This window comes from Lissotriton vulgaris, chromosome 1_1 (genome assembly GCF_964263255.1).
Source record: "Lissotriton vulgaris chromosome 1_1, aLisVul1.2, whole genome shotgun sequence".
NCBI classification, from domain to species: domain Eukaryota; kingdom Metazoa; phylum Chordata; class Amphibia; order Caudata; family Salamandridae; genus Lissotriton; species Lissotriton vulgaris.
The window spans coordinates 433,312,474-433,337,557 of NC_141685.1; the positions used below are offsets into that span (position 1 = coordinate 433,312,474).

The 25,084-nt window shown below is 45.1% G+C and overlaps 1 protein-coding gene across 1 annotated transcript in view; it reads left to right on the forward strand.

The window, feature by feature from the left end:
• Window positions 1-14,719: 14,719 nt before the first annotated feature.
• The window catches only part of HOOK1 (hook microtubule tethering protein 1), a 905,468-nt gene continuing 895,103 nt past the window's right edge, over window positions 14,720-25,084 (forward strand). Inside the window, exon 1 of the mRNA XM_086953035.1 lies at window positions 14,720-14,958. Within this exon, the coding sequence (XP_086809161.1) occupies window positions 14,914-14,958 (45 nt within the window). The 5' untranslated portion in view covers window positions 14,720-14,913. The remainder of the gene's footprint in view (window positions 14,959-25,084) is intronic.

The following is a 25,084-nucleotide window of genomic DNA, read 5'->3' on the forward strand; positions in this document are numbered from 1 at the left end:
TTGATGCCATCCCATCCCTGATATCACTCTAAATTATGTTTTGTTACTCTTTGTTATAATGTCTTTTTACTTGTGACTTGTTTGCCAAATAAAAAAAATTAAAAAAAAAAAAAAAAAGAATAGGGTGCCCACTCCATGCACAACTCCTGGGATAATAATGCCATATGTTCCCCTGCCAAAAAAATGGTATCTTAACATTAAATTCAAAGAAAGCTGGTAACGATTTCAACATTACTCTTGATATAGCCAAAGACATGATTTTTTCTTCCACCCACTGATCAAATATTTCACATAAGCAAATTAAACACACCTTAAAATACATCCCCTAGATGACCCTTTGTCGTCTTCGCAACCCAACCAGTAGCAAAATCACATTCTACTCTAATCTCCAGAACACACTATTCTGAATAGACTACTAGTAAACAAACAGCTGGCTGACGACCAGCACATACATTCAAACAGAATCTGAAATTATTACGTCCGCATAGTTATTAAAAGCCAGTGCAATACAAGTTAAAACGCTAGGATCATAGAAAATAGACATTCATTACAAATGTGTAAAATTCCATAAAAACATTAAAAAGGATTAAAAAATAGAAAAAAGTGATTTGTTGCTTGTGGAAATTGCAGCCAGTATACATAATGCAGTCAGTGTGGAGTCTGTTGCTCGGTCTAAGTAAGCTATTGTTCAAAAGGGTGTATTGTTAGGGGATCCGACTGATCATTCTATGGTGGCTTCCCTGAGCAGCTTGATTGATAGCAACCTCTTATTTTGCTATAGATGAAGTAACACTATAATCACTGGTGTTTGAGCACCCAGCCCCCAGCCAAGGATGCTGACCTATTGGCCTGCCACTGCACTCCGGAGGAGCTTTAGTTTAAGACGGATTTTTTTCAGCTGCGTCAAGAAATCTCACTAATCTACTGTTAAGTTGTGGTATTGCTGGATTGAAGCATGTCAGAACTGCTTGCCTCCTTGAACGAATTCCCCTTTGATTAAAGGGGATTTTTAGCAGCTGTCTCCTTTCCTGTAATAACTCCTTGCAAGAGCATAATAGATGGATAATATCGCCCTGACCGTTTTTGCACAGGCTGTCAGATATTGAAGTTGGGTCCCGCTTCCATGGGGCCAGGTTCTGGGGGCATGGGATCAAGCCAAGGCAGAGCTTTAAGAATTTTAGTTTCTATACCTTTGGATAGCCCAGATTAAGATATGTTGGGGGGCTAAGATCTTGTAGTTGTTCAAAGTCATCCAAGCATGGGATCTGACCGAAAAGTCTGCTTTGTCCTCCACAAGCGATTTCCAAACTAATTTCTTAAAAGCTGAATGGTTGGCCTGTATATTCCAGAGGGCCAGGAGTCCAGTATTGTCCAGTGACTCCTGAAGGTGGCTTCTTGCTGGAGAATTCTCCCTCTGTTGGAGATCTAGCCATAAGAGCTGGTTTAGAGTTTTAGGTGCCGATGTTCTGATTTTGTTGCAGCAGATAATGTATACTCCATACCTGGCCCATGGTTGCTTTAAAAGGCCAAAGCCCAGGCTGCGTTTCTTCGGGGAAGTATAATTTGGGAGGCTGAACATAGCTCTGTATACTTTTACTAGTATTTTGTCCAGCATTTGTACCTGTCAAAGCTTCACTCCCGTAGGTGATAGTGGGTAGTATTTTTGCTTGTGCAATGTTCAGTAGTGGAGTCAGTGTTGGACCTGTTAGTTTAGTTGTTAAACTTTTCATGGTTAGTGCTAGCATAAGCTCTCTCCTTTTTGTCTCTTCTCGATGTCAAGCAAATGTTCCTTCTTTGTCAATGTAGACACCTAGGTACTTGTAGGCCCCTGCTGGTTCTATTAGAGTGCCTCAATCTAGCTCCTTTACTTTTGCTGTTAATTGACATTGTCCAAGTTTTCTTTAGGTTGATTGACAGGTTGTTTTTTTCTGCATAGACCTGCAATCCATTGAGGAGATGTTGCAAGCCAACCACTGTGTGGCTAAGCAGGATTACGTCGCCAGCATAGAGGAGGTTGGACAGAGTTGTGTCCCCCAGCCTAGGCCCATGAGAGTTACAGATGTTAAGTGTATGTGGTAAATCTGCCAGAAATAGATTGAATAGGGTCGGTGCCAGCACACAGCCCTGTTTAAGGCCTTTTGTTGCTTTTACTTTCCTTGAAAGATGCGTCCCTGCTCCTAGTTTCACCTGAACCCAGGTGTCTGTGTGTAGGAGTGTTAGCATTGTTAGGAGAGAATTTGGAATACCCCAGCTGGCCAGCTTCGCCCACAATCTTGCTCTGTCCTGATTATCAAAAGCAGCACTAAAGTTGATGAAACAAGAGTGCAGCTGCATTTTCTTTGCTATTGCTGCGTCTTTGAGCAGAGAGATTGTTAGGATGTTAGTTGTTGTACCTGTCTGTTTTTTTGCGGAAGCCTGTCTGGTTTAATGGTATTATTTCATTGTTGTCTGCCCAGGCTGTGAGCTCTTCCAACAGTGTGCCAGCGAAATATTTGGCCTCGTTGTCAAGCAATGCCACTAACCGGTAATTTCCAGGTGAGGCAGTGTCGCCGCTTTTGTGAATAGGGACAATCATAGAGCCTTTCCAAGAATCAGGGACAATGCTCAGTAGTCTCACTTCAGAGAATATCGGGTAAAATATTCTTGCCCATTCTGCCTCCCTCTGTTTGAACAAAGCGGGTGGGATTCCATTCAGCCCGGCGCCCCTTCCTTTCTTCTCTTTCTTATCTGCTGCCAGATTAATGCATGTGTCATTTCCGGCGAAAGTTGATCCGAATCAGCAGGTTTATGTGGAACTAATTACCTTGTTCGAATGTCCACAAATCGGTCATTAGCAGTTACCCTTCTCTATGCAGTTTTTGGGGTTTGGTAGTTAAAATGATTGTTTAAATAATTGGCCCAGGTTTCCTCTGATATATGTGAAGAGGTTCCCCTATGTTGCGGGTGGATGATTGAGTTTACCATTTTCCAGAAGCGGCTGCTATCGTTATGATTTATATTGTGCAGGAGTTTTGCAGAAATGTCGTCTTTGTGGCTTTTATTAATGGCCCATTTCAGCTTTTTTAGTTTGGTTCTTTGTTGTCTCAGGGAGGAGAGGAGCAATAGGTTCCCAGGATGAAGACACAGAGATTTTATGGAGCTGTTTATACTTCTTTGGAGACTTTTTATTTGAGTGCGTTGTGCTATAGTTAGTCTTCTCCCTTGCTCGAGGGGCAGTGGGCTCCTCGTTTTTATTTGTGATGCATGGAGTTCTCTTAGACTGATTGTAAAGCATTCCCAATTTTGTATATAATCTGTTTCAATCGGGTGTGAAAGTATAAGATTTATTGCTGATTCTGACAAGGACTTGATACTTCCTGCCTTGATTTTGATTCTCTTGTAGTTTGACGTATAACTGGATTTATTTATTTATTTATTTATAGCATTTGTAGAGCGCTTCTGCAACCCTACGGGCATCCTGGTGCTGTGTACATATTGCTGAAAATACTGTGCATCAGAGGAGGGGGATAGTATAAAGTTCTGGTGAGATTAAACTTTTACGGATCCCCAGGGTGGAGCCGGCTGAATACCAGAAGGTGCACTTGCGGCTATGTACATTTCTTATTGTGGAGAAGTGTGGCTCAGGGGTTAGAGGCGGCAGACCCGGAAGCAGTGATTGGCCCTGGACCAGGGTTCAATTCCCCGCCTCGGCGGGTCTTGGGCTCAAAAATTCCACGGACTCGATAATTCTCGCTCCGGTGCCTTCTCGACTCACGGGTTCACACTCTGCGACTCTGGGCAATAGCTTGCTTAATCTCCACAACGGCCCCTCGCGGCGGGATGCCTGGCTTTCACCTTGTGGATACCATGCCAGGGTTATCTCACAGGGGAATACCAGGACGGGTTCCCTAAGCAAGCGCTGGGAAACCCTTTGTGGGTAGCTGTGCGCTATATAAGCTCAAATACATTTACATACAATTTACATTTATTGGCGATGGCCGCTGTCCCCCGTGTCACCCAGTCTGAAGTTGGTTATGAATGAGAAAAGTGAGAGACTGGCTGTTAGACCGGACATCATTGGCCTGAGTCTCTCCTCCATTTTTTCTGTTTGCCTCCTCTGTTTACGATGTTTTTGCTGGTATATTGCTTTGGGCACTGTGCCACTGCTGATCAGTGCCACAGTGCAAGTGCTCCCTATGTTAAATTAATATTGATTGGATTCCATGTTTGGCTTATTTGGTTTACTGTCAGTCCCTAGTATAGTGCACCAGGAGTGCCAGGGCTTGTAAATACAAATGCTGCTAGTGGGCTTGCAGCACGTATTGTACCACCCACAGAAGCAGCCTGGTAAAATGTGTCTAAAGGTCTGCCATTGCTAGACCTACGTGCAGTCTGGTACTGTCAAGCGGACTGCGCAAGTACACCTACTTGCCAGTCCACAAACCTTCCCTTAACTTCATGTTAGTCACCCCTATGGTAGGCCCAAGGGCAGAGTGCATTGTAAGCATATGTTAGGACAAGCCCTGATGTGTGTGGCATGTCCTAATAGTGAATTACAGCCATATTCGTTTTTCACTATTATAAGGTTACCTGCTCTCCATAAGTTAGAATGGGCTGCCAGGGTTATTAAGCGCTATAATCCTAGCGGGCTCGGGGAGCATGGTACAATGTCGAGTTTGGTATCCCTGAACTCAGGGTTTAATAACGCATCCGTTTCAGTGGATGGTTTTTGGACTCTGGGTTTGAAAATAGCACTTTTAGAAAGTGGCTATTTTCTTGTCTGACTATTACCGGTCTCTGCTGGTTTGATGTGTGTGTGACAGGAGCTGGGTGGCTCCAGAGGTCTGAATGAGTCAGTGTGGGGTGAGTGAGGCATTTGCATTGAGAGTAGGGGAAGAGTAGCTCCTGATAGCCTGCCCTGCCTGACACAATGCTGGCTCCACCTCCTGCCGGGCGACTGATGGCCCTGTGCCTGCCAGGGACAATACTGGCTCCACCTCCTGCTGGGTGGATGAGGACCCTGCCCTGCACAGTGAATAGGCCAGACGCCTCGACCTGGCTACACCCACAACAAACCCAGGATGAGGGGAATTCACCTGCATGGACAAAGGGATCAAAGCGGAAAAGGGGTATAAGAGAAGGACCCCTGAACCAAAGAATTTAGATCAATTCTGATAAGTAACCCTGAACCAAGGACAAAAAGCCTGCTGATCCAAGGACTTGCCTACCCCTTCTGCCAGAGTGCTGTTTGCTGGGGGGAATCCTGCAGTCTCTTCTTTATTTTTGCCAAGGAACCAGGAGAGAGGAACTAAGTGTGTACTCTCAAACTTTGCCAAGGAAATCTCCAAGGGCTGGAAGAGTGCCAGCCTCCTGTTAAAGGCACAGGGCTAAAGGACTTTACCATTTGCTGAAAGTGCTTGTTGCTGGAACCTGAAAGTCCAGCACCTCTGAAGAAATCCAACAATCTGGCCGCCGCCGGCCGCCGCCGAATCCAGCTTGACATCGTGAGTGCAGCTCCCGTGTCCCGCATCTTCGACGCCGGACGCCGGGCCCGATCGATGCTAGTAGCGAAGCCGCTACCGACGCCTCGACATCGAGCCCTCTCGACGCCGTGAGCGCTGCTCACTCTTGCAACATCGACATCGACGACGACGCCGTATCCTGCTTCGCCTCGTGAGCGCTGCTCCTGCCTGACATCGGTCGATGCCGCTGCAGATCGCCTCGACTCCCGAGCCTGATCGACACCGGGACACCTTGATGCCGTAGATCATCTTTTCTTCGTTTTCCAAGGTACTGTGTTGTGGGTGTCTGTTTCGACTCCGGGCTCGACGTAGCGCTCCTCGCGGTCGACTCCGAACCTTTGAATTAACTTTGCCTCAACGTCGTGTGACTCCTGTGGGGGTTACTTTGTTGCCAAGAACTGTGATTTAAAGAAGAAGAATTGCTTTTATTACTAAAGACTTTGTGCTAAGAAGAAACTACACCTGAACGATTATTTTTCCTTCCAAGAGTATTTATTAAGATTGTGGTATATTTAGATTGATCACCTTGCTTTACTCTGCCATGCGTCAAGATTCGGTCCCACCGGACCAGCCCTCGTGGGGAGACTGGGAGGTAGATCTGGGCAAGCCCCTAGACCAGGGACAGTGCAAGCGCGTAGGGTACCTCATGCGTAAAGTGTCGTGCAATGCACGGTTTAAGCTTACACATTTTAACTTCATGCACCGTACATGTTTGACCCCGGTGTCATTGCAGCGCATTTCAGGCGACAGGGAGGACACATGTCCCAGATGTGGGGCGGAGAGGGCGGGGTTCTTACACCTGGCCTGGGAATGCACCTTGGTGAAATGCTTCTGGACAGATGTGGTGACACGTATAACCGCAACTATCGGCCTTCGGATAGACATGACACCGGTCCACTGTCTCCTAGCGCTGGTTCGTAAGCCTAAAAAGAGGAATCTATCCTACAAGTTACTACAGCTCATGTTGATCCTGGCGCGGCGTAGGGTGGCCATTACTTGGATGGGGCAGCGTGCACCGGAAATCTCCACATGGCTAAGGGATGTCCTTGAGTGGTCACTGGCGGAGGAGACCCTTATGCAGTGCACACAGAGAGATGTGAAGTTGCAAGACGACCTGCTGGCCTGGAGGGCTATGTGTAGTACGGGACTGGCCCTGAGCGAATCGGAGGGAAATAGTGAGGAACTGTTCACGCCGAAGGGATCGGGGAGTGATGGGGAGGGGGAGGGGATAGGGGTCTGTTAGCCTTGATTGATCTTTTTGCTGATTCCACCTGCTTCAACATGTCCATATAATTAATCTTCTGCTTTGTTACACTGATTTATTTTCCCATGATTACTTTCGCCCCGCACTAACCTGTACCTTTAAGTGCCTTAATGAGGTCATCGATCTGTATGCAACGGTTTGTTACTTGATGCCATGTCTAGGGGGGTATGTTTTTTTTATATTTGTTGTATAACTCAAAAATAAAGTTTATAAAACATTTTTTTTTAAAAGATTGTGGCATATTTTTGTTGTTATTTGGTCTTGTGCTAAGACTTATATAAACATCCTTATTTTTATAATACTACTGTGTCGTGTCCATTTGTAGTGTATTCACGTTATTACTGTATATGGTCATAAATGCTTAACGCACTGCCTCTGAGATAAGCCTGTCTGCTTTGCCAAGCTACCAACGGGGTGAGCAGGGGTTATCTAAGTGTGTGATCCCCTTGCCCTGACTAGAGGAGGTGAGTCCCTATTTGTCAGAAGTGTATACCTCTGCCAACTAGAGACAGCCAAGTCTAACACTGGCGAACGTGTAATCCAGAATTTAACCATTTGTTGCGGAGTAATGACTGGCTGTAGGAGTAAAATCCCGAGAAAATCTTCCATTAAGGGGCCTATGGTTGAAGTGTTCCAGGTGTTCCAGAAGACATCTATTTTTCTTGCTTGTTTTCCCGTAGGGAAAATCCCCTTGTGTTGGTATATTGCAGTCTAAGGATTGGAGACTTGCTTTGTTTCCTTCTGACATTCCCATTAAATATTGATTCAGATCCCCCGAGAGGATAAGATTTGGTGATTCAAAGCTGTCTATAATTTGCCCAATAAGTTTTGCTGAGTCGATAGCTAAGCTTTTTGGGTGAATGTAAGCATTGACAATCGTAACGTTGTTGTATACCCCTGCCAAGGAGAATGAAAATGTAACTGCTAATGTGACCTCTGTTGCAGGACTAACTGAAGCTGCTGTGGGTATGGTGGATGTGGATATGTAAGTAGCCAGCCCACCTGAGAAATTCCCGGTTTTCCCGCCTTTCATGGCTGGTGTTGCAGAGCAGAAGTATCCTTGTATGTGTAATGGTTCAGTAAGCCATGATTCCTGTAACAGAATTATGTCGAAAATGTGGAGGTATTGCAGGAATTCAAGATCAGAGAGTTTTGTAGCCAAGCCATTGACATTCCAAGCGCATAATAAAATCTTCATTACTTTTTGTAATTTTCTGTATTGTCATTGAGTGACTGAGGAAAGGGTTATAGTTCTTGTAATTGGATCAGTATATCCCAGGCTGCTTCCAGGAGCTATTTCTTCCCAGGGGGAGGCTTGTTGAAAGTTCTGAGTAACATTTTTTTTTTTAGGGGAATGGCTCAGTGCCCCTCTAAGAACGTAGGATGGTGAACAGTGACATTAATGCCCCAGACTTTGAAAATGTGATTCTCCTTTAATAATTTCTGAGCGATAGCGAGTGATTTCCATGAGGCCCTCGTGGCCTCAGGCATTGTTGGATTATCAGGTGTAACAAATTCTATTGCTAGATGATCAGTTGTGTTCAGGTCTGCTAGATTGGGAATGGCCTGTAATAATTTCAAGATATTGCCCATATACAGAATATCTTGAGGCCCTTTTGAATTATACTCAGGTCGGAGCAGTGTGGCACTGGAGCCAATTGACAAGCTTTTTTGGCCCAGTACTTGGTTTATGGATACTCCAGCATGCAACGCAGGATCATGTTGGCAGGTTTGTTGTTTATCCTCCGTCAGATGAGGTAGTGCATCTTCTCTATGGGTGATATAGTTAGTTACAATGTTTGTTATTAAGGTTGGTATGTCAGGCGGCGTTAACCACTGTAGGGGCAGACAATCCTGAGACAGCTGGTCTGGAGCCGTCCATGAATGCTTTTTTTCTCTCAATAGTGCAGGTTTTTGGGTAGCATAGTTTGTACCAGTGTTTGTATGTCTTGGTGATTGATGGTAGTTTTTCGGACAGCGTTTGATCCAGACTCCCAAATCTTTTCTGTTGCCGGGTCAGTTGTTTTTTGTGCATTTTCTTGTTCTTTAGGTCGAGTTTGATTGATTAGAGGCATTTGGGATGGTAATGAGGAAGATGAGCTTGAGATGCTGTTATCATTTCCACTATCTGTGGCCATCGTTTCCTGTGTCAAGTTCCTGTGTCCTATATCTTCTAGGGTCATATCGATGGACTTTTCAATGTTGGGCAGGCAAGGAGATGCCTCGGTGTCTTGGTAGGTGCTGATTTGATCCAGTGCTATGTTCTGCCTGTCCCCCTCTTTTCGATCAGTTTCTAAGTTAGGAAGCTGATTGTTGAAGACTGAATAGGTAGCTGCTTGGTTAAGAAGTCGTTTTTGATTGCGGCCCTTTCTTTTCTGCTGGTGGCGTTGTGTGACATTGGCCTTTATATTGATTGAAACAGCTTGGTCTGCCTTCAGGGGTTAGCTGCTAATGCAGGAAGTCTGCACACTATGCTGAGTACCCAGGTTCGTGCCTTTGGAGTTCAGGGTAATTAGGTTATCAGTCTCTCCTCATGTTTCCAGGATCTAAAGGTCTGGAGTTGGGCCGCCAGAAGGGAAGCGAACAGAGTTGGATAATGCATTATTCACCCCATTAAGCACTGTAGTTAGCATTGATAGAAGGGTCGATAGCTTGTCCACTTCTGGCTGCATCTGCAGCGGTGGTGTGCTTCTGCTTGAGTTCTTCTTATTAAACCATTAAGATACCCAGTTTTTCATCGATGCCTGCTGTTAACACAGCCAGGGTGTTTAATAGAGAGATCTGGATATCCATCTTATCGAACTGGTATTGTAATGCCTCCACAGACAGTTGCATGGTGTTTAGGATAGAGAGCCAGGCGCTTCCATCTTGTTCTGTTGACCCTCCCGTCTCCTTCGGCTCCCCTTTGTCCTCTCCCTTATGGGGTTGCTTGTCATCTGGTAGATTTGGTAGGTTTGGGTGAATCGTCTTCGCTGGGGAAGCATTTCCTCCCATTCTTGAGTTTTAAATAGGATAAGGCCGCTCTTCCCCTTTCCTGCTTAGAATCATTGGTGTAAATTGTTGGTGACAGCGTGATTAGACTGGTGTAGCTAGGTTCCGGAGAGGCAGCATTATTGGCAGTGTTGGCAGTGGTAGTAACTTGATACTTGCTGCCGGGGACTTTTTCATGAGGTGCCGGTGGAAAATACTGCCTGCTTATCTCATCCGGTAAAGGGCTTAAAAAAGATTGATTGATCTGGCCATTAGCTGGATTTGTATGGACCCTGGGCGATCCTTTGTAAGCTCTGCTGATTGTGCGGGGTTGCCGGGGTCTCATGAGTTGGTCATGATGACTCGTGGGCGGAACCGTTAGGCTGAGTACGGAGAGATACCCCTGAAATGTTCATAGGTTAATTGCTGTTTACGGCTGCTTTGGTGTTGTCCTTCGTGTCCATCGTAAGTGGTGTGATCGGCTCATTGGCTTCAGTGTGCACTATTGCTGTGGTTAGCTGTAGGGGCTGAAACGGTTGTTCTGGTTGAAGGGGGGACTGAAGGCCTTTAATTGCAGCATCGCTCGAATAGAGGGCAGCTTCGATGTCTTTTAAAAAGTTGAACTTTGTAAAGATTTTGGGCTGGTTTGGAAAGACCTTGAAGTTGAAAGGGACTCCCCTCTCTCTTGTTAACTCGCTGGCTTCGCTGGTCATCCTCTGTCTTGATTAGGGGGGTTTGAGCAATGGATTGAGCTGTAGATGGAGCTGTTAAGGTGCTAGACTTGCGCTTCTTCCCCTTTCCCTCTAGCGGCCTGGGCTGGGTCATCACCCGTACTTGCCCTGATCTCATACTGCCTGAGGGGTGGAGGCGGGGCTCCCACCGGGGCTCACTAGAATCCCCTGTTCTTGCGCGAAGACTGTTGACTGTTGTTTGGTGGCTGGTGGCTAGTGACCTGAGGAGTTGTCCACACTGTTATCCACCTGATGCCTAGGGTTGCTCCCCCTAAGGGTCTCTGTGGTTCCTGCGGTACCTTGAATTTTCAGGAGTTTTCAGGAGCTGTTCCATCTCGGGCACTGCCAATGGTGCGGACACTTTTCCAGTCCGATCCAAGTCTTTCACAAAGAGATCGGAAGAGATCGGAAGGAGACCGGAAGGTGAGTGGAAGCGTCTGTTTAATAAGCTCACTGATGCCCTAAGTGGCTGAGGTAACCGAGGTGTCAGAGGTGTAAGCACAGCTGCTAGTTAGATGTTTTTTACACTAGGGGTATGACTTGTGTTTTTCACAGGATCTTGGTTTGATTTGGCTTGATAGCTTGGTTGCTGGTTACGTTTGTGCCTTATGCTTTTTGCAGTGCGATTCAGTGTTGCTGCTCTTTCACCCTTCACATGGGTTCACATGGGTACACTGACCCTGTTGCTATCCCCTTCTCCAGTGCTTCCAAGAGATAGAGGAGGCCTCTCTGTCCCTAATCTCAAGATTCATTGGTGGGCTACACTATTGAAGTATTGTAAAACCTTATTGACCCCAAATAGACATCCGATACAAGAAGGTGGGGTTCCAACTCCCCAAGAACTCATACTAGGCTCAGAGACAGGCGAGCATTTGTGGCGATTAACATATGACAACCACTTTTAAAAAGTCAGTTTTAAAACACTCGCAGGCATTTACAATGCATGGAAAAATATACGTAAACTTCTAGTGTATCAGACGGTACTCCTTCTACATTAGCCTCTGTCAAAATAGCAATCTACCAGAAAAATTTTCGGATTCCTATATGCAAAGATGGGCTAACTTTGGGATAACCAATGTGGGGCCTTTTTTTCGACAACTGGCTTCAAATCGTTCGAAGAATTGAAGTGTGAGTTTGGCCTAGAATATAGAGATTTTTTTAAATACCTTCAAATTAGAGATTTTCTAATGAAAAAAGGTGGTGGTAATGCAGAGTTTTACAAAATCCAGGCAATTGAGACAGTTACCCGGAACACCACAGTCAAAATAGGGGAAATTTATAACAATCTAGTTTCTTCATTACAGGACGATTTGGATAAACATATCTGCAATTGGAAAAATAAATTACACATAAATGAAGGTTCAGTCCAACAGGCATATCAGCTTTCACAAACGATACCCTGCTCCAGTGCTGTGTAACCTACGGAGCCTGAGGGCTCACGGGTGAGCGCAGAGTGTTGCCTCCTAGCACCTTCTAGCGCTGGATGCTCGTCTATTCTCCCCACTCCCCGGTTTATTAGTTAGGCTGCCTCTGATGCCCGCAGCAGCTGCCTCTGCCTGCCTGTACACTCTGCCGCATGCAGCGCTCCGCGCACTCCTTCCTCCGCACCTCTCACCTCACGGTGCAGTCGGGCAGTCCTGTGGAGTCCCTAGATCACCTCGGAGGGGACCGACTCTTGCACAAGGCGCTGCAGGGACAGAGGCGAGGGCAGGGGCAGCGACAGGGGCAACGCCTATGAGCAGTGAACAGTGGTCCAGGTTTGGAGTGTCGGCTTCAGTCTACGGGCTTCAGGGTTCAGTCCCTCCACTTAGTCCTTCCGTTGCTCTTCCATGGTTCTTTGCCAACAGCACTGCCGGGATACACAGGGGCTCACTGAGGCCCACCTGGTGCACCTGGCTTGCTGGTTAGGTGGTATGCCACTGGAGATGGCTGGCTCAGTGAAAACGCTGCTCCTGAAACTCCCCCACCTGCCCCCCCCCCCCCACTGCAGGGGCTTTCAGGGGCTCTCAGAGGCTTTTGTAGCTGCTGCTCGCCAGGCGGCCAACTGTTGATATCAGGCAGGGTGAGCAAGGAGCAAGGAGGTCGAGGTGGACGGGGGTGGAGCGAGCTTCAGTGTGGACCCCCCTGCATGCCACCAGCCGCACCCGTCTCACTCCACCAAGTCTGCGGTAGCTCAGCCCAGAGCAACCGCAACCCAGTCTCTCCCCGAAGTGACTGCGCGAGACTATGCTAACTCTGCTGAAGCTCGCCGGAAGGCCAAGGTCCAGGCTGACGCTACACTGCGTGGGTCGCTGGTTGGTAGTTGGCGGTGCCTGGTGAGGGTAAGCGGGGCCAGCTCCACGGGTAGGTCCACAAGTGGGTCAAAGCCTTGAAACCCCCGCGACTCCGTGTCTCCGCGGCTCAAACGGCACTCAGAACTGAAAATATTAATCTCCAATCAGGCTTGCATATCTCTATAACTAAATATCACTGGTGAGTCCAATAACCAATGATAAAATCTGGAGCCTCTGGCAAATTAATGAAGAGATAATTGATTACTCAGAAACAAGGAAGCTAATTATCTCCTCAGTACTACATACAGAATAGATGTGATCACCTGTCCCCCTGAACTCCTATCAATTGCTATCAAGGCCACCATAAGAGGAGTGATTAGTGTCAGCATGTGCAGGAAAAATATGACTACAAATTCTAAACTTAACTCCTTATAGGTCGTTATTAAAAAGTTATAACAGAAGTAGTGCAATGTAGGGATAAATCAACCCTTCTTAAACTTATACCACTTGAGTACAACTTTAACAAAAAACTCAGCGAAAGAGTACATAAATTACTTGAAATTCAGAAATACAGAATGCAATAAAGCAGGTAAGCTATTACCCAAGTGTCTCAAAACTAAAAACAATAAAACACACCATCCAGCAATCAAAGACGAATCTGTTAACACACACAGATGCAAAAACATCCCGAAAACATTTCACACTTTCTATTCTAAACTCTATAATCTCAATAGAGAACACAGAAGACTGTCAGGAATAGCAAAACAAATTAAAAATCCCATCTCTGATTGATGAAGAACATACACTATTAAATAGAGTTAATAAAGAAATCAGAAGCTTACTATCCCTTCATAAAATACAAATATGTGATCTGCATGGTACACAATGTGCCTTGAAGTAAACACATTAATCCTCTATGGTACTTTATAAGTCAAAACTGTGTGGGGACAAAATACAGAACTCTCCCAGAGTTAATTTACTGCTATTATACCCCCTCAAAATTGCTAGGCATCCAGGTATCTCTGCTGCAGGTATCTTAACCCTGTACGATATTTTAAAATGCATCCTTTTTGCGGCCACTTACGTAGCTGGAACCGATTTGCTGTCTTATTTGTCAATGTGGCAAATTTATTTGCAGCAGTTTAAAAAAAATGTATAAGCCTTCAAACTCCACCACTTGTGTCTCCATCCCTTTCCTCTGCCACACCTTGACCCAATGTATGGGTTCCAGAAGTATTTTTCCAATTCCAGGACTGACTAAAATCCATAAATTGTTCTGAAATTTAAAAGAAGAAAATCTGAATTTATTAAACCGATGTGGCCTTATTTCGGATTTCTCCCCCTTTGAAAACCAAACACTCCATAACAGGTCAATTAGGATATTGATACATTTCTCTGATACACTTGCCTAAACCTGGAGCGTTGGCGTGTATACATGCTCAAGGCGTCACATTCGATATGCAGCAACTTACAGCCTTCAAAACATATTTGAAAATTGTACTGCAAACTGAACTAATTCGCAGCAATTTTTTTCTAGAAATAAGAAATCGCTGACAACGCGCACCTGGCGTTAAAAATTAGAACAAAAATAAACAATACTACAGTTTCCCGATATTGATGAGGAGATACTAGCGCTAGCTCGCCTCTGACACATCCCTACGCTTTAACAGAGAAGCTAGTAGCCATAAACTTTGTTGCCATCCTTTTGCGGTTCTTTAAAGGCTCTGCCACGAGCGGGCGCTAACTAGCAATGTTAGCCGCGAGAAGCCTGTTCCAAGATCAAAGTCCCACGACAACCTCCAGTCCAGCTCGGCTCCGTACACCTGCCACTACCAGTCCCTCGCACAACCTCACCTCCAATCGCGTGGTGTCCCATAAACGCTGCTATGACAGAGCGTCGTAGCTCCCATTTCGATTGGTTAACGTTGTTTGCCAGTCACGAAATGCCGCGCCTGTGAATGGCCAGTGTGACTGCCTATCAAAGGTTCAATGAGAGGGCGGGCCAATGTCACAAATAATACTACCCCTGTGTCTAACGACGTACGTCGTGCTTTTGTCTTGTAACGTGACTGTGCCGGTGGCTGGGCTGTTACGAAACTTCACTAGCCGCGAAGTGAAAATAAACCTCCCAGGGGGGCTCCGCTGCCGAGACAGCGCAGAGAGCTGCGAGGGCCATGGAGGCCAAGGACACCGAGCTCTGCGAGAGCCTCATCCTGTGGGTGAGTGACGGGATGGGCAGGGGACGCTGTGATGTGGTCGGGGGGCTGTGTGTTCAGACGGGTAAGGGCGCACCTCTCCTGTCCTACCACTTTACCGGGCAGTCAGATACACCCCCGTTTCCAGCTCCCGTGTACAACTCCTGTCAATAGAGGCTCCTCCATACATACATACTTACCTATGGGACAGTCTTAACACCTGCCTCGACCGCGGCGCTGCAGGCCAATCATGTGAGACCAGAGACACTTCCAGGGACATGTAATCAGTTAGAAAATGAGTGGTAAGGTGGGCTAAAGAAATATATCATTTACAGTGACCAGGAACCACTTCTCGGTGGAACAGTATTTGTATCGTACAAGTATTGCATAACACAGTAAGGGTGCGTTCAAGCCATTTTACAAGGAAATAACTTAATAGTGGAGCACCTGCACGCCATGTTACTGAAGTGCTGAGCGTCTCAAAGGGGGTCACACCATCGAAAGCTAATAGGGGCATCACAACTTATTGCGCCTTACACATTTATATCTTATTTTGTATTCTTTTATTGTGACAGCAAAACATGATGGCAATTAAAGGATGTATACCACACATAGCATCCGTTGAGGGCGCAAAACATTTTACAAAGGCCCTTTGTAATGAACTGAACTTTTTACAGCGATACCCATTGTAGCATTTTAGAGGGACAGAATGCCAGATGCACAACTATTTACCATCGTGCATAGACTCAAAACGTATTACTGGAACGCAGATATGCCAATTTACAAAGATACACTATGGCATATTGGTGTAAAAAGCCTTCCGTTTTAAGTGGATCGCTTACAGGTGCAAGGATTAAATAGGTATCCCCTGGTTCGCAAGTATAAGATTTAATTGGTCACCTGATAGCAGCATGCAAGTTGCAGAACCTTTAACTAGAGAACACACGTGGGAACTTTCTGGGGCTCAGAATATTTCAAAGGGGTGCACGCGTATTGAAGCATCTTGCAAGGGCACATAGTGTCCTACAAAGGCACATACTTAGCATCTTGCAGAGATGCAGAACGTCTGAAGGAACACAGACCTTCTATATTACAAAAACAGAGACTGGCATGCACATTTGCACACAATAAATACTTACAGGGAAACAGATCCTCTTGTAGGGGCTCATTAATTGACTTTTATAGAAGAGAATTTTCCCCAGGACGGAGTACATAGCATTTAGGTGACCATGGTAATTTAAAGGGACACATACTGTGCCTGGGCACACGTGTATTACAGGGAACATGCATATCACCGTACAGTAGATTAGAGCATGTTAAGAGGTCATGTACTTGCTGCCCAACAAGGTTACAGACTATCTTGATGAGTCACATACAAAGCATTTTATTGGAATGCCAAACGACTCACGTGTAGCCTCCGATAGGAGCACAAAACGACATATCTGTTCACAGAATTGCCTTTCGAGCTCAGTACATATACCTGTATAGGGCGATGGGTCATTTTAAAAGAACACGTTTTTTTATTCACATAATAAACCAATTTGCAGTTTAAGCATTTTTCTCGGCCAAGAGGACGAGTGTCAAATGTTACTAATATAAAGTTTCATATTTTCCTGTTTTGAACCTCAAGTGCAAATTATGCAGCGGTGTCTTTAACTGGCGATTGTAATGGTGTGCATTCTTCTTACTTAGCCGGTCCCCTATTGGGGTGCTCTTTTTACCCTGTGGATCAAAGCAGATGTCATGATTGTTTTCTTGCCATATGCTGCTGACAGGGTCCTTATAACTTGCCTTAGCACATTCACCCCGTGATTTCTTCTTCATGTGTTCATCTGATTGTTTACATTTCCTCTCGTATTATGTTGTTGAACATTGATGTCCATATTGAAGGAATTCAGAAAGTGTCTAGGTAAAATATTGAAGTAGTAACACTTTATTCCATATTTTAGAATCCAGAGAATGTTTTTTTACCTTTACGTGACCATTGCTATATATCATATTTAAAACTTATCAATGTTGCCGTGATGCACAATGAATTGCAAGTAGTAATGGAATCCAGAAAGGCAAGTAAGCTTCGGAAGTCTGAATTCTTAGCCCAAGCATATTTCGCTATGGGCAGGTGAGTCACTGAAAGCTCGAGCCAGGCTGGAGCCTGAAGGCTGACGATGGCTCGAGGTCCTCTTGTAACCTCGAGCACACAACGAGCCGAGCTTTCATGGGCTGCTGCCGGCCTACCTCCCTCTACCAAGGATGTGTCATTACTGTCAGAGGTGCTGACTGTGGAACTTGGTAACCAGATTCAAGTCTCGGGTTAGCTCAATATCCCGTGATTATGGGCACATCAATTAATTTCCCAGTGCACATAAACAATTTATTTGACCTTGTGTAATGTAACTGGTGCTCATGTAAAGCGCTCAGCCTTCGGCTCGGGTTAAAAACTGTAGAAGATGACCTAAGAGGTAAAACAAATCTGTAATATAAGGAGAGACAAATAAAGGCCTATTTCCTGGCTATGTACAAAGTGAAACCAGAAAACTTGGATAAATCACAGCTTTCCCCCCTTTAAATTGTGGGAGCTTTAGGAAATACCCTTTTGCACCACAACTCATATTCTTCATCACCATCTATGAAAGCAATTTCAAATATGTGAATTCAGACTATCAGTTATGTAAAACTGTCACTTTTAAATATACCTCAATGGAGTGTTATAATGTGCCTTATTATTGTTAGAGGTTCAACATCTTAAAGAAATCCACTATTTTAAATTTTGATGAGACCACCATATTTTACGTGGTTTGTAATCTATATATATCTGTCTATACTACTATAATAAAGGAAGAACTTTCAGCCTTTGAGGCGGGTAAACTCGGGAACCACAGCGCCAATCCACCCACCCAATACACCGTTGGAATCATCGGGGTGTGTAGATGGTTATAGGCTATATAAATAAAAAAAAAACATTATTTAAAAAATGTACAGTAAAAAAAAAGTAGTCCCTACGAAGTAGCGCCGAACGCGACGTGCGTGCTCACGTCATGAGCGCGGGGAGGAGTGGCGTCCAGGAGCGCGACGAGGAGCGGCGGACATGGCGCGGGGGAGGAGCAGTGACGTGAGGAGCAGCGGACAGGCCAGCGGCGGTGCGAGCAGCGGACAGGCTGGAGGAGCGGCGGCTGAAGTAAGGGAGCGGCGGATATGGCGCGGGGGAGGAGCGGTGACGTGAGGAGCAGCGGACAGGCCAGCGGCGGTGCGAGCAGCGGACAGGCGGGAGGAGCGGCGGCTGAGATAAGGGGACCCATGTCGGGGCAGGCGGGGGACGGGCTGGGCGGGGGCCCGGGCCGCAGGAGAAAAGAGAATGATCCCGTGTTTTTATAGTGAAACAGCAATAATTAACAAACCTCTAGGCCAAAAAGATTAGCTATGATGTAAGCTTTCCCAGCCAATGTACACTCTGTAGAACGGATTGGTCAGCTGTACACCTCTGCAAAGAAGAACAGACATATTTAAAGCAGTATATCAGCAGCGGACAGGCCGGAGGAGCGGCGGCTGAGGTAAGGGGACCCATGTCGGGGCAGGTGGGGGTCGGGGCAGGCGGGGGACGGGCCGGGCGGGGGCCCGGGCTGCTGGACAATGTCGTGGCGGGTGGGGGTTGGGGAAGCCTGTTGCTCCCGGACAAGTGGGACGGGCTGCTAGTATACTAATATAATAAAGAGAGAGCCCAAACCTTTGAGGCGGGTAATCTCAGGAACCACAGCACCAATCACAACACCCAATACAGTGTTGGAAAGGGCAGTTGCAGCAGAAGGACATAGGCTATGCAGACGCCCACCATATACATTTAAAAGGTAAAAGAACCGTGCCAGCAAAGTAGTCCCTTGTGGGCGTGTCTACGTTGTGCTGTGGGCGTGTGCTGCGGGCGTGACAAACGCTGGGGGCGTGTGGTATGTTCCGCCCTTCATGCCATGTCACATATCGTGTGCTGTGGGCGTGGGAGTGTGCGGGGCGCGGGATTACGGAAAAAAAAGCGAGCGTTGTGCCCAATATTTCATTGTTTTTTCTTCCCAGGTTCTATACATTCCAGCTCCGGGTGTGCTTGCCCCGCGCTCCCAGTGACGTGCACCTTCTTTACTGTATGGAGGTCAGGCATGGCGCTATTCCAAGGGCCGGAAGGTGCCATTGTGCAGGAAATGTAATCTCGCCTTAACTTCCGGTGACGCCTGAAGCGCACATTGGAGATTTTCCACTTCCGTTGCGCACAGGCCTTGCGCCACGCACATCCGGACACCAGGCCCGCCTCCACGGAAATAGCAAGAAAGGGACTGTCCCTCCCCTGGGAATATGTGATGATATTCCGCAAATCAACATCCCGCATGACATCACTCCGCAATTTTTATAACGCTGGACTATTACTCCGCAAAGACATAATTTCTAAAACTTACAATGCCTATGACTTTATCACGCATGCCATTATACCGCAAATGCATGTGTGGTAAAGTCATATACATTGTAAAAGTACATTATTAAAACATCAAATATATGTTTGTATATATATATGTGTATTTATATATGTATATATATATATATATATATAGATATATATATATATATATATCTATATATATATATATATATGTGTGTGTGTATATATATATATATATATACACATTATTTTAATTTAATTAAAACATTTATTCTTTTAAATTGCATTATTTATATTATTTTTATTTATTATTTTATTTTATTACCCTTTACACCCTAAAAACTAATCCCACCCTGCTCCCTTTAAATACCACGGTACCCCATAATCATAACCCACCCGTACTCCTTAAAACACCCCAACACCCTTAAACACTAACCCATCTTAACCCTATGAATATACCCTGTGCCCCAAAACCCAAACCTATCCCTAAACCCTAAAAATACCCCTGTACCCCAAATACCCAAACCTAGCCCTGAACCCTATAAATGCCCCTGTACCTCAAAACCCAAACCTACCCCTGAACCCTAAAAATACCCCTGTACCCCAAAGCCCAAACCTAGCCCTGAACCCTAAAAATAACCCTGTATCCCAAAACTACCCCGGAACCCTAAAATACCCCTGTACCCCAAAACCCAAACCTAGCCCTGGACCCTAAAAATACCCCTGTACCCCAAAACCCAAACCTAGCCCTAAACCCTAAAAATAACCCTGTACCCCAAAACTAACCCTGAACCCTAAAATACCCCTGTACCCCAATACCCAAACCTAGCCCTGAACCCTAAAAATACCCCTGTACTCCAAAACCCAAACCTAGCCCTGAACCCTTAAAACACCCCTGTACCCAAAACCCAAACCTACCCCTGAACCCTAAAAATACTACTATACCCCAAAACCCAAACCTAGCCCTGAACCCTAAAAATACCCCTGTACCCCAAAACCAAAACCTATCCCTAAAGCCTAAAACTATCCCTGTACCCCATAACCCAAAACTAGATCTGAAACCTTAAAATACCCAAACACCCCAAAACATATACCTCAGTACCCCAAAACATATACCCCTATACCCATACTTACCTTATCCAAACATTTAAAAAAACATGCTTTTACCATTCAAGCATTTACAATGAATTTCGTTGTAAATGTATGCGTGGTAAAAGCATATAAAATTTAATGCCATGCTTTATAATGGCATTGCGGAGTCATGGTACTTTCCTAATGAAAGTATGCGGAGTGATGGTATGCGAAAAGAAAGTTGCGTAGTAATGGGTGTTTACCCTCCCCCGGTAAGTACATTGGTGGCACGGCGGCACACATCTCCAGCAACATACTCATATTTTTTCACCACCCATTTTAAAAATGCACAGGTCTCTCTCATTGATGGTCAGCACCGACAAACATTTTTAGACACACCTTCCGCCACAAGTTCTAGAATTGCGAACTTTAGAGCTGGGGAGCTACGTTCGAATCTCGGCATCAGCTCAACATCCTGTGATTCCAGGCAAATCGCTTAGTCTCCCCATGCCTACCACAAATGAATGTGTTCTTCTGTAATGTAAATTGTGCTCATGCCATGTTGTCGAGTTCGCGCTATATAATATTGCAAGGAAAAATAAAGTAGGGAAACTCGAGTTCACACACTACTGAACGCGCACTCTTAAGTGCATCAGCAGTGCACTGTGAATCGGAGCGTTTCACAGGCCTGTCACAGATAAGAAATGCTATCAAAACGAAATCCTACAAAACAATATACTATTGGCCGGCAGCAACTCATACCCGGACAACGTCGGGACGGGCTGCTAGTATGATTTATATAGCAAATATTTTCAGGGCTTGGCTTCTGCAGGGGCAGTACGTTTTGAGCCAGACCCTTTGGCTCTAGCTCGGATCTCCCTGTTTGTTGGCCACAACAATATATTTCACTTCTTCAAGTTTGATCACAGTTCATCAATACTCCAAAAACCTGAAAGCCAGCAAGTCCCGCTCAAGGCAAGTTATAGGGAGAAAGACAAGTTAAAAACTAAACAGGAAGCTTTCCGCTGTGGTCCCCACTTATTGATTCAAGCAACCGTGTCCCTTCCATTCACAGCACATCTTGTCTAGTCAAACAAGATAAAAGGCTTTCTTTTCTGCCCTTACACCCAGCGAGGCTCTCCTTGCGTTCTTTGACCCTGTCGTTTCAGGTACTATCCTGATTTGTCATGCTCTTACCCTGGTGTATAGTGTCGGATTATGTGCAATAGAAAACTTCTAGTTGCTAAACAAATGAGATACAGTCCAAATTATTTCTTGTGCTTTGTACTTTATTTGTTTACATCGTCGATATCACAAGTTGATACCACAGAGGAAGTTGAATAAATGACCTATTATTTCAGAGTTGTTGCAGTAGTCAGAGAGGTAGCAGTCACTGTACTCAGCAGTTCTGCGGATTCCTGCGTCATACATGTAATGCTCGGTGCAGGCATGATGAGTCGCATGGGAGGTCTTGTAGTTCGAAAATGGAAATTAATCATGAAGTTAAGATAACCTTAGAGTGAGTAAACAGAGGCAATGAGGATGTAAAAGTCTTTCAGTCAGTCAAAAATCCTTATTTGACAAAAGCTGGTCATTAAAGCACATGGAATAAATACAGTAATATTTGATAACAAATAAAATACTCCGATCGACAGGTTACTAATACAAAAAAAAAACTAAAAACAGAACAGCAACTTTCACATTCCATAACATTTCCTAAATTTTATAGCAGCATTAATTAAATTAAGTATGGCCATACGAATTTCTGGAGAGACTAAGGATTGAATATATTCTAACCCTCTTTATATGAAGTAAAATGCTTTTGTAGGAGAATAGGACGTAAAAAACAAACCCTAATTGAATGATACAAAGTGCAAAATAGGATAAAGTGTACAGTCAATTGACTTGAAACACTATCACAGGGACATTTAAAAAAAGTGGCAACCCATAAGCCAGCAAGGGGAAAAGTGAAAAAATGATGGATTTAGTTTAGAATCAAACTAGTCAAGTGGAATCTGTGCTGTGGTGTAGCAAACCATTCTTGGTATGGTTCAATGTCAGAGACATTAGATATTTGCATATAGTTTATAATAGAACTTAATCCAAGAGATATTTCAATCCGCACCTCTTCACAATGTGAAACAAAGCTCTTTTCAGCCCTCTCCTTAGTCTGTGGTACTGTATTTTCAGAGAAATTATAGAGCATACTCAAATCCAGGGAGTCAAAGATTTTTTCAACGTAGGCATGCCATGGAATGGTTTTCCTATTATCGAGATTTAAACAGTCTTTCAGAATTTCCCTAGAGAAGCCAGCCCTAGAGGTACTCCAGAGCTTTATATGTAAAAGTCATATGGCAGGCTTATTGAGAAGTATGGTTAAAATGGGAGGCTGTGTTAGTTGGGACGTCCCCATGTCACACACCCAGTGGCCAAAGGTATTAAATACATGGATTTGGAAAGGCTTGTGGCCCATTGTTTACCTGTCTTCCTGGGAGCATGTGTCTCCTTCCTCTGCTTATCAGGCCCTGCTACGGGCGCTAGCATCAATCACCTGAAACAATCTATTTGAAGCAATAGACAGCAGTTCAATGAATGAACAAGGGTAACGCTGCAAACCTTAAAGGGTCTTTATGGAGGGTGTAGGTGGTGACCATGTGAATACGATGGAGCGGGGGACCCCATCAGTCATCCAGTTCTGTAACTGTTGTGTAACTTCTCCTACCTCCTAATGAAATAAATCCTGGAACAGCCTCTCCACCCACCTGAGGACCTCTCCCTCCCTCCAGGAATTCAGAAGGGTACTCGACCTGGCTCTTCGACTGAAGTCCCCGAGCTGCCTAGACCTAGAGCTTGGATACCCTCACGGTTGATATGCACACTCTACAAATCCTGATTGATTGTAATGCAGTGCTTTAGTTCATGTGAGCAGTCTGCGGGTGTACTCATGCCTGAAAAGGTCACACAATGGCATGAGGGTCAGAAGGAGGCAAAAGTCAGGGTTAGGGTGTGGTGTTACTGTCAGAGCTGTGACTTTTGAGCTGGGGAACCAGGTTTCAGTCTCGGCATTGGCTCACCATCATGTGATTCTGGGCAAATTACTTAATCTCCCTCATGCCTAAAAATAAACTGAATGTGACCGTGAGTAATGTAACAGGTGCTCATGTAAAGCTTTCTTATACCTTCAGGTCGAGTTTGCGCAAAAAGTCCTTTGTTCATGTTACTCATTTTTTTATAGTTGTTTCCCTGTCGTTGAGTCACCAAAATGATGGTGTGTATCCATGAATCTCAGTCACCTCACTGGGTTGAATATTTGTCCCACCATTAGCCCCATAATAAACCTGCCATTCGGTGCTGAGGGGCAGAGTAGGAGTAGGAAGTGGAAATCAAAGAAAGTAAACAAGTTTCACTTTCTGTTCTTATGTTACTTCCATGATTCCTTCCACTAGGAGTAACAGGCCTGTGCCAGGGGTACCAAAAGAGCAAGCCAAGTCAGCGACTCTTACTCTGACCCCTCAAATGGAAGTTTCTGTGGCACCCACACACACAGTGAACTTTTATGAGTGTCACTCTTGTGCGGGGATGAAGGGGGATATGCTGAATGTTTTGTTTACACAGAGGCTTTTTGTGGAAGGGCCATACCGTAAATATCTCATAAAAAGAGCAGTGATAATAATAAATACTGATGTTGAAGAGCCCAGTGAGAAGCACGTACCCAAATTTCTCTGTTTTTGTACCGGTTTTTACCTCTTACTCCTTTTCTGTTTTTGTTTTCCACAGTGGCTCGTGTACACGTTTATTCTTTACCAAACTATTGATTTTGGAAAGTAAACAGCTGTGGCAGGCAGTCCTTGGTGGCTGAAGAACTGGTATTTTGTGACTTCATATACTGATTTGCATACATTCTCCTGTGGATAGAACTCTGGTGCGAGGACTCCACGCTGGTGGTTATGCGCACGACGCCATCACTTGTAATCCTCAGGCAAGGGCTTGCTCGCGATTACTGCCTGTCTTTGACCTGCTGCCAGAGGGCGGTGTTAGTAGGAAGAAGCTTGTAGCAGAGGCACCAAAGAAACACGCAGCAGGTCACAATCCTTTACTGATTAACTTAAGTCAGGCCAGGGCATGTCAGCTCTCATCATGGCAATTCTCACATCTCATGTCTCAGTGCTAAACCACATTAGCTGTGACGTTTTATTTACTTGGTAGCATTTGAGAGTTCGCCTATTTTTTTGTGACAGTTTCTCAGGGCCTCGTGGCACAAAACAAATTGTTGCTGTTTGACGGGCTTTTCATCTGTAGAAGGACAGTTTTTTTCCTGGTGTTTTTGCTCCTTGAAAATATGTGAATCCTTTCCACAAGAAGCACTTTTCTAAACCTCATCCACAACATCCACACTCTTCCCACATAGATCACTCTGAATCCACAGTCTACCACCAGTGCATAGACAACCGAGTTCCCTCTTACTTACTAGAACACCCGCAAGAGCCTTGGGACCTGGTCAGGGGTGTGAGGCTCAAGACACATGTTACAGTGCAATTCAGTACAGTACCAAAACGTAAATGCAGTACAATTCGGCCGTGTGGTAAATTCATTGCCGCTGTTTCAAGGAGAGGCTAGGAAATACACGGGCAGGTCGAGCAGATCGAGCAGATTTGCGGTTTC